The following is a 9,662-nucleotide window of genomic DNA, read 5'->3' on the forward strand; positions in this document are numbered from 1 at the left end:
GCTTTCTGTAGGACTTTGGGGGGGGGGGGGGAAATGATGTGTCCTAAATGTAGCACAATACCTTCTGTTCACCAAAATTAGTATCTTACTCCAGTTAAACTGTCTTCATAGTCTCTCATAACTATATTCACTTTTTAGTCTTCTCCCAATTCTCAAACGGATTCTGGATATTCACCTGAAGTCTGCCCACTGTTTCTGTTCTTTAGCATCTCTACGCTTTCTTACTTTCCTGCATCCTGTCTTGTAGCTGATCTAGCTAAACAGCTGCACAACAAAAGTAGTCACGCGGGAAGTCTGCAGGGCAGTGCCTGAGTTCCTAGTGAGTTTCCACCAGCGGAGTTAATGTGTATATTCTAAATACACAAGGAACTTGACTTTCCTAGGAAGGATGAAGGGTTTTTTCCCTTTAAAGGAAATTCACTGAAGCTTGAGTCGGGAGAAACATGGAGTTTTGGGCTGTAGGCAGATGTAACAACTTCATCAGTAACGGGGGATACAGTATTACCTGTTCCCATGTAACTGTTTCAACAGGGTGTTTCTGTAACAAGCAGTGTAACTTTAACTTTGTTACTCTCTAAGTTTACCGTGATTTAGCTACCTTGAATCACTAGAGGAGCATGCAGATGTTACATGGTAACAGCTGTCCCATCCTTGTTAGAGCAGGTGGAAGGTATGCTTGTCCAGAGCCTTTCTTTAGTTCCCTGCTGCAGTGGATTGCACGTGTAAAGTGCTTCTCCAGAGATCTTGTCTCTCCAGCACGTTGGCCTTTATTGGTGGCTAATGCTTTCACGCGTGGCCCTGGTGCTTTCATGTGACAGATGACTACAATGTGTATAGTTGATAGTCTTCTGTTGTGGGGTAGAAAATTTCCTTCTGTGCAGGGAAAAAATGTTCCTGTTAAAATTTTTGAATGAACTATAGGCAGGTAAGTTCTGGGACTTGCGTGAGGAATAAAATATGCCCATTCTTTATGCCCCCCCCCCTTCATATTTGCTGGATGATTCAGTGGCAGGAGGTCATGTAGTTTTTGACTAACCCACTTTCCCTCCCTCTGGAGATGGGCGACTTTGTTTGTTTAAAGCACCGGATTAAAGTAAGGCTGTTTCTGGTTCTGGCATAGAATCCCTTTGGTGACTCGGTGTCCCAGTCTGTCAGGGTAGTGGTGGGAACCGCTGGATAATACCGACCTGAATCATGAGGGGATTGAGAGTTGCTTGGATGCTGCTGTAATGAAAGTTGTAGAAAAGCTTGGGGGCAGGGGAGAGGGTGACTAAAGAGTTAGTGATTGTGAAGAAGCAGGTGGCCTCTTACGTTTTGATGCGGTTGCTGCCTTTATCACTTTTTTTAGTTAGACTTTAAGCTGGCCTAGACTCACGGAGCGCTCGGGGCTCTAGTTACTTAAGATAGTGGAGAGTTGAATGCTGTTTATAACTAGTCTCTCTTTTCTGCTTGTTAAGTTAGACTTCGTCATAATTAGCTGACAGTTTTGATGAAACCAGATTTGGAAAGTATTCATGTATATGAACGGGGTGAAAATGGCCTGAACAGGGTATCTAGTTTAGCCAGCCAGAGTAGATGGTTAGAGGGACAGAGCTGAACATCTTTTGAATCAAGATTTCACACTGCTCGCTTTGTTCGTGAACTACCTGTTCAGTCTGTCAGACATCTCTGGCACAATCTATTTCATAACAGGACTGTACTGTGCAGTCTTAGTCGCTTGCCTTCTCTTCTTTTTGCCTTCTCTGGTGCTTCTTAAAAATCTTTTTGAAGGTCCCCTGAACAAAAAGTGTAACTCTTCAGTAAAACAGAGAAATGCTGATGGATGAACCAAGCAAACTGAAAGTATCTTTGCCTATAGTATTTCAGCTGTAATAACTTTAGATGTAGCTTGTAACTTTTAGATTTACAAATTTTCAGGTAGAGATGGGTTTTTCAATCTCTTCATGATTCATGCACACTTTTAATAAAAGCATATTGAATTCTGGTTTCAGAGAGAGCTTTCCAGCAGAGTGCTTTTTCCCAGTCCAACCAGGAAGGGAGAAATGTTTTCCATCTTGGGTGACACAATTTCTTCCTATAAGCAGTGGTGGTCTCTGTGGAATGAGTATTTAACTTTTTATTTCCCTCTTCTATTTAAACTAGTTCCTCTGAAATTTCTGAAGGCCTCACGTTTTCTGAAGGTCACAGTAGATTTAGGCGAGTCCAGTTAGCATACACTGAGCCAGGTTCCGCTTCTGGCACCCACAAGTAACTTGCTAGACTTGTATGGGAATGGTAATGTATTGTAGAGTCCCTGTTCTTAGGTCAGACGCGATGCATGCTTTGTGCTCTGGTGTAACCCCTGCAAACTTAGCCTGTGACTGCTTGCTTTGGTGTTGGGTCCCACAGTGTCATAAAAGCATTCTAATTCTAACATCCTTTTTCTGTCTTCCTGTAAGCTGAGTGGTTATACCTGCTTTAGTAATGAGACTGAATAACTGAAATATGCCACTTCCACAGCATGTGGCCTCTCTACGCATTGTGTTAATAGCACTGGTAAGGCATTGCCTCTCTTTTTTTTAAAAGACTGGATGTTTATATTGGAAGACAGTGGTTTATGAGGCAAAAGTACTGCTTCCAGCTCTGTTTTTAATATGCCCAGCGGTCTGGAGATCTCAGTTATTCAGGGGCTGAATTCACAGTGCAATTCAGTAATTCTAAACTGGCATTTAAATTGCTGTGGCAGTGAGCAGGGACCACTAGCATGAACACAGTTCCATTTATCTGAAGCGTTCATGTATCCAGTATGAAACTGGAAACGTGTACCTGATGGTTCATTGTGTTGACATGGGATAAACCCATGCCTTTGCCCATTTTTGACATATAAGCATGTTGGAAATGTTCACTCTAATAGTTCAGATAAGTGGAAATGAAATTCTCTTAACAGCATTCTCACTAACTCCTGCTTTGTTTGTCGTTTTGCTTTCCTGGATGTACGTCTAACTGGTTGGACTTCTGTACTTTCCTGTGTCTCTCTAACCTGGTCTCCTGACTCTCTGGATCTTGGAGACCATAATTTTCACCACTTTTAATAACAAAACAGGGCAAACTTGCTTGTTACATTTGTGAATTCAGCCCAATTTTTGTCCTGAATGCTCTTTATATCTGCTTGTTTCTCTCTAATCCTCTAACCTGGCTGCTATTTTTTTCTCCTCCCCTCTGTCTTGTAGAGAGGTCTGAAGAATGTGTTTGATGAGGCTATCCTAGCTGCCCTCGAGCCTCCGGAAACTCAGCCCAAAAGGAAGTGCTGTATATTCTAAACTGTTTCTCCTTTCCCTCCATGCTGCTGCTTCCTCTGTCCCACTACTGTAGAAACCTGGTTAAAAATGAATAAAACCATCCTGATTTGAAAGCTTCTGTGTCTCTGCTTACCATCTTAGAGCAACCTCTGTATTAGCTTTTGGACTGAAAACAGTATACGCAGTTCCTCAGTAAAGCATTTGTGATAACGTGGAACGTGAACTGGACTCGCTTAACTCTCTGCTGCTTGGGTTGCCAGATGTGGATAGCTTTACAATTTAGGTTATTGGGGAAAGGGCCTAAATATATAATAAAATAAACCAACAAAAAAAACCCTACAACAAAAAACAAAACAAAAAACACCCTGATCATTTGACTTTCCTGAGAGCCAACTGGGAAGAAATAATGCACACTTCTCATTTCTACTTGTGACTATTGTTAACTGTATTTGCATGACAAACGTACATGAAACGGTGACCTGCAAGTAATGCTGTAATGTGAAGGATTTTCTGGTTCTCCTTTGTGCAGTGAGATTTTTGTTGCTTATTGCTTTGGCTGTCTGTGCTGTAGTGGAGTATGTCAATCCTCGGGGGAAGGAAATATCAGTGTACCTGCTACTGCTTCGAAAATATGTTAAATTCCTGCTTTCACCAACACTACTAGACTTCTTTGTTTTTAATAATAGATTCTTAAAAGCTTGTCAATGTAAGATGTAAAGCTGCTTCTTACTTTCATGCTTCTGACTTTTGTCATAAGGGGAAAAACTTCAATTGTAGTTTACCTTTAACTTTTGAAATTAAAAATTGGAGTTGTTTGTATAAATGACTGATGAGGCTTTATTCCTGTTTGCACTTGCTGGCTTCAGTTTAACATTTATACAGTGTACAGTATCCCATTCTGTAATTCTCTCATTTTGAAGTCTTTGACTGATACCATGCACAGCTTCTGAATTCGACTTGTCTGCTTCTAAGCATTTAATGTGGGGGCAGGAGCTTGATCACAACATAGCAGACTGCAATTCATCTTTGCATGCTTGCCTCCTATCTTATCTAAAACACGGGTGTCGCTGCGCCATGTTCAGGAATCATTACTCCAAGTATGTTCAGATCCAGCTGTTTCATTTGAATGAATGCAGTACCTTCTGCTTTGTCGTTAGCATGTGAAATGTGTTACCAGCAAACTAATCAAAACAAATCAGTATTTGTTTTGCTTCTTGTGAAATGTTGGTCTGCAGAGAGAAATTTTCAGAGGATTACGACATTGTTCTGAATATCGAATACTCAGATAAAGGACTGCTAGCCATAGCGACGCAACTTGGACAAGGCATAGTTAAGCAAAATAGGTTCCTGGAAATTCTAGATCGCAATACTTTTTTTATCCATCAGCCTTGGGGTTTAATTCTGCCTTTGGTTTTATTTTGGCTTTTGTTTTCATAATCCAGAAAATGAGACCGCCCCTTTTTCTCTTTGCCCCTTTTCAGAAAGGCCTAAAGAATGTATTTGACGAGGCGATATTGGCTGCCCTGGAGCCTCCGGAGCCGAAGAAGAGTCGCAGGTGTGTGCTGCTATGAACATCCCTCCGCAGTCCCTTCTGCAAAGCTGGTGTTTGATGTCATACTAAAAGCAATGTTTAAATCAGACTAAGGATACAAATTTTAAAACATGGTTATTTGGGGGGTTGTTTTTTGCGCAATAATGACAAATGCCCTGCACTCCCATCTCCCCCACACGTTCCCTGTGTGAGATGAGAATGTTAGTGTTCATTCCCGGTGCCCCTTCCAATTCAGTTAAAGACTAGTTAATTTTGAGTAATTATGTATTATCAGAAAACACTGATCAGTACTAGGTCTTTGTTTTGTTTTGTTTACTGTTTCTAATTTTTGTTTAAAGTCCAGGCATGCTTGTGACTTGTTCTGTAACAGACTAATTCTGGGCAGTCTTACTGAAGCCTTGTCCCTTACGCCAAGTTGGCAAGACTTCTTTGATTCTTTGAGCTTCTGAGGCTGTGCTGTGGTTGGTTGAGCATGGCAGCCTGGGTATGAGCATATTTTGGTCCTCCAAACTGGTTCGGGAAACTAAGAAGTCCCAAGCTGGTGCTTCTCTAAAGAGGGGTGTAGAGCACTTATCTGCATCTCCTCTCAAGTTGCCTTGTATCTCTTCCCTCACTCTTCTCTGAGAAGGTCAGAAGTTTCCACCCTGTCCTTTCTAGTTTGTGAAACCTTTGGAATAAATTAACTGCTGCTTTACTTCTGGATGCACCATTAGACTTCAAACCTGGTTTGCCACATGTGGCTCAATCTTCACATGTGGGATGTCATCACGATAAGAAATAATTGTACCTTTTTAAGCATGTCCAGCTGATTTTCAGTTGGTTTTTAACAAATGATCTTTTGCCAACCAGTACATTTTAAGAATGAGCTTACAGCTACCAGCATATATGGTGTTGCTGAGACACTTCCATACAGAGCCTCTGGGAGTTGGAGGTGGTGCTGATGGGTGCATACCTTACAGAATGATTAAGCATCCTTTTAGGAGGGGTGGAAAGAGAGACCTTTGGTAGGAAAGAATTGTGGGGGAGGGATCTCTAGTATTTAGTGTGGCACCATAGGGACCAGTTAAGGGAATCCCCTTTACCTGCATTGTGCTTGTAAGTAACCCTGGAGCCTGTAAAGAGCGTTCCAGTCTAATGATCACATGTCGGATCTTTATGTAGACGCCAATGTTCATAGGGATTTTACCAAAACTATATTTTGGCTTGCAGAAATCAAATTTTTTAATACTTGGGGAATCTTCTCCATCTTCCCCAAACTCCTAATTCTTGTAGACTCACTAGTGTTGAACCAATGCTTTTTCATGTCTAAGTTCTTTGTATATGCATTCTTTTCAGATGTATTAAACATAAAATATCTTCACAAGCCTGCCTGAGGATAGTTTATTTTTCCTGATGTTTATCTGTTAATTGTTACAGAGAATGCAAACGTGGCCAGTTCTCCCCCATTCAGCCCTGTTCTCCATTTGAGTAATCTCTGGTTCATTCTGAACACCTAGTTCCAATTATTTCCCCTTTGTCTCTGTTTCCACAATTACAGTGGTGACTGCAAATCTATTGGGCTTGCTACAGTGTTAAAAAATAGTGAGCTTTGCACCAGAAGTGACTGTCATGGTACTAGGCCCTGTAAAGAGATGTACACTTACTTGTCCTTGATACTGGGGGGATGTAACCTTTACTCATTATTGCACATGCCCCAAAATCGTTGGTGCAGGCTCCTCCAGGTCACTTGAATGCTACTTGTCCTGGAGCAAGAAATGCTAGTCTGTTTGCAGCAACTAAATCTGACTTCCTGCATGTAGCTGGATCTCAGGAAACCATTGTGGTGGTCACCTGTCTGTGTTTGGGTTTTGTTAAAATTCTGTCTTTTCCGTGGCGAAGCAGTGATGAAATCTTGCACTGTGGAAGCATTATTTGTGTTCACTATTAAAATGCATTCCAAAGAGCCTTGTTGAAGATCATAACTTTTTTGTTTTAGTTTGGATACCAGCCCTAGTAGTTCAGCTGAAAACATGTGCCTTCTGTCTTCATTTTTACTGTTTAGCACTGCTACTTTTTTTCTTTGTGGAGTTCAGCATTTTAATTGTGGCCAGCAGGGAAGGTGTTAAAGTGTCCATCTCAAGTTTGCATATGGAAGTATTGGTTCTGATGAGCAGTAAAAACTGGATGCGTGCAGTCTGCTGCCTACAGCAGGGACAAGTGGGCTGTTCTCTTCCAAGCTACTAAGATCCAAATTGGGCAGTTTCAGCATTGAATGTTCATGATGATGTGGGCTGCATAGGTAGAAAGAGACTAAGTGACTTACTGAAAAAAAGTCTGATCTGCAGAAGCAAGCATTATTTGACTTTTAAATATACCTCTCCATTTAAGTAGTAACTGTTACTCGAATGCTGTTGCTTTGACTAATAACCTTTCTTATTCTCCACCGGTGTACCACCCTGGAGGAGTTAAGTTTTGGATGAATGAGTACTGGTCCTTGAACTAGAGGACCCTCTCCCTTTGCATCTTGTCCGTTTCAGGGGGGTGGGGGATATGCCAGTTTTCTACACAGGCCACAGACTAGCTTGTCAAAGTGTATAATGCAAGGTATGTTAGTCTTCAGCTTTGACTCGGAAAAAGAATGCCAAGGGCATTTACTCCACAGAGGTGGGGTAGTCCCTGAGAAAACCAGGCAGCTTTTCTGCTCCGTCTCTAATTGCAAAGCTAGCTTAGCCTCCAGCAGCACTTCCTCATACATAATTTAAAAACAAGTGAGCAAATATTCCATCATCTTTACTGAAGAACTTATTTAAAGCTGAATGTAGTTTTAATACCCCAAGTATTTTATGTTCTTGGCAGTGTAAATAGTGTTATCAGATGTTACTGCCTTTTTGTGTTTAATGTAATTAAAAGAAAAAAGTCTCCAGTCTGTCACCTGTCTAAAATCCATGTATTTTCCTGCCCCCCCCCTCCCCCCGTATTTGGTGGGGGGAGTCGTAGCTTAAAGTGTGCATTGATGTTTTGTGCTTTATATGTACTTGGTTTATAGCAATAGCAGATATGTGATGCAAGAATGCTAGAGTATATTGCTCTGGACATGTCTGCTGAGTTTTTATTTCTGAATATTTTTGAGTATTTTAAAATTAGAATTGCTCCTCTGAGCACAAGAGCTGCTTCTGATCCTGACTAGTCTTCTGGGGCTCTGCTCCACGTTCACAGTACCTTCCAGCTTTCTGGCAGATTGGTGACCTGGACTGTTCTGTGCAAGGATACAGCGAGGTATGAAAGGGAGCAGGGTTGGCAAGCCTGTTTTGCCACCATAGCAGTGTGCAGGTATGTTGTGCTTGCTCAATTTGCTGCGAAACAGTCAAAGGGAGTCACCTCGAGTAACTTCTATGTTTGACTGATAAAATTCACATCAGGGAATGATGTCTTTTGTCCTTGGGGAGAGCTTCAGAAGGCAACAGCTTCTGCTCTGGTTTCTTGCTCTTTTGGGTCCAGGTCAACATCTCTCCTGGTGTTCAGAGCCCTGTGTATTAACTGTTTTTTTGTCTAAGAGCAGGTGTCTTAGTAATAAGGACGCTTGAGCAGTGTAATGCAGACCAGCCTTTTCCTGCAAATGGGCTAAAACCATCACATTTTCTGTTTGAAAATATAGAGGCTAGAGGTCTCACTGCTCTGAATGTAATGCAGAACTCTTCTGCTTACCCCTCTCTTCTGATTTCCCTTTCCTCTCTACCTAATCTTTTAAAAATATTATTGATTGACTATATTTTGCCTAAAGCTGTAAACTCATTTTAAGCTGTTTGTCTTGAAGACTGCTCGGGAAGGGGGTGGGAGGAGATCTTCTTTCTTATTCTTTTCTAAAAATGCATGGGAGAGACTTGGGCTGTATGACGAGGGGGACTGTAGGTGGACACTGAGGACTTGCTTCGTGTGCATTTGAAACCTTTTCTTGAAACAAACGTGGCACAACTGAAAATTGCTATCTAGCCTTTTCTGCTGGAATGGTCCAGGATGTATAGACCTAACAAAGATCCTCTGCTTCCCTTTCTTCAGCTCCTAGTATATGCTATGCCCCAGCTCCCCCCCACGTGTGGGCAAGGTCCCTGGAAGCTGCCGTAACTCACTCTGGAATAGACTCAGTGACAGTAAGCTATTGTTAATGCCTTCCTCCTCTTCCTGGAGGCTTTATGGGAGAAATGAGCCATCCTGTGTGCTCTGGGATTTAGCCGTGACTGGCTGAATTCTGTTCCTCCCATCCCTCCTTTTTGATGTAGCTGGGGGGCAGTGGGGTGCAGCTAGGGGCTTGCTTTCAGTTCAGAATTGTGTATTTGCCCCCACCGCTGCTGCCCCGAGGGCTACAAGTGCTGTCCCCCTGGCATAGTTTGAATCTTTTTCAGACTTTTAGAAATTGGTATCCTGGAATGAGAGTGGGTAAAAGCCAGAGTGATTGGTGTTGAGCTGCCATGCAGAAACGGCACCGTTCAGCTTCTGTTCTCCCAGCCCAACTCGAACCTCATTTCCCTGTCCTTTTGGTAAAGTTCCCATCCTTACTCACCACTTCCTCCGTAGCATGCTAGGCCTTGCTGTCAGCACTGTGCACTTAATAAAGCCCACACCCAGCTGAGTTAACGCAAGGGCAGGGTGTTGTGCAGAAAAAAATGAGCATATTGATTTCTGGCCATCAAGAAGGGGACTGTCTGGTACTACATCTCTCGCCAAGCATGGGTGGAGGGTTTCTTGGGAAAAATTTTATATCCTCTGGGCGTAGCAATTAATCGGATTGTATTTGGGAACTGTACACAGGGCAAATAATGCGTGTATGTGTACCTGCTGGAACTTGCTGAATAAAC

At 42.2% G+C, this 9,662-nt stretch overlaps 1 protein-coding gene across 3 annotated transcripts in view; it reads left to right on the top strand.

Moving 5' to 3' along the window:
• CDC42 (cell division cycle 42) overlaps positions 1-6,197 on the top strand; it is a 27,297-nt gene extending 21,100 nt beyond the window's left edge. For 2 of the 3 annotated variants that reach the window (XM_019512031.1, XM_019512032.1), the window contains exon 6: positions 4,760-6,197. In XM_019512031.1, coding sequence (XP_019367576.1) covers positions 4,760-4,849 — 90 coding nt within the window. In that variant the 3' untranslated portion in view covers positions 4,850-6,197. Of the gene's footprint in view, positions 1-3,209; positions 3,614-4,759 lie in introns of those variants that run through there. The other variant, XM_019512033.1, reaches the window with a different exon arrangement.
• Positions 6,198-9,662: the final 3,465 nt, after the last annotated feature.

This window comes from Gavialis gangeticus, unplaced genomic scaffold (genome assembly GCF_001723915.1).
Source record: "Gavialis gangeticus isolate Ggan-Ray unplaced genomic scaffold, GavGan_comp1, whole genome shotgun sequence".
NCBI classification, from domain to species: Eukaryota; Metazoa; Chordata; order Crocodylia; family Gavialidae; genus Gavialis; species Gavialis gangeticus.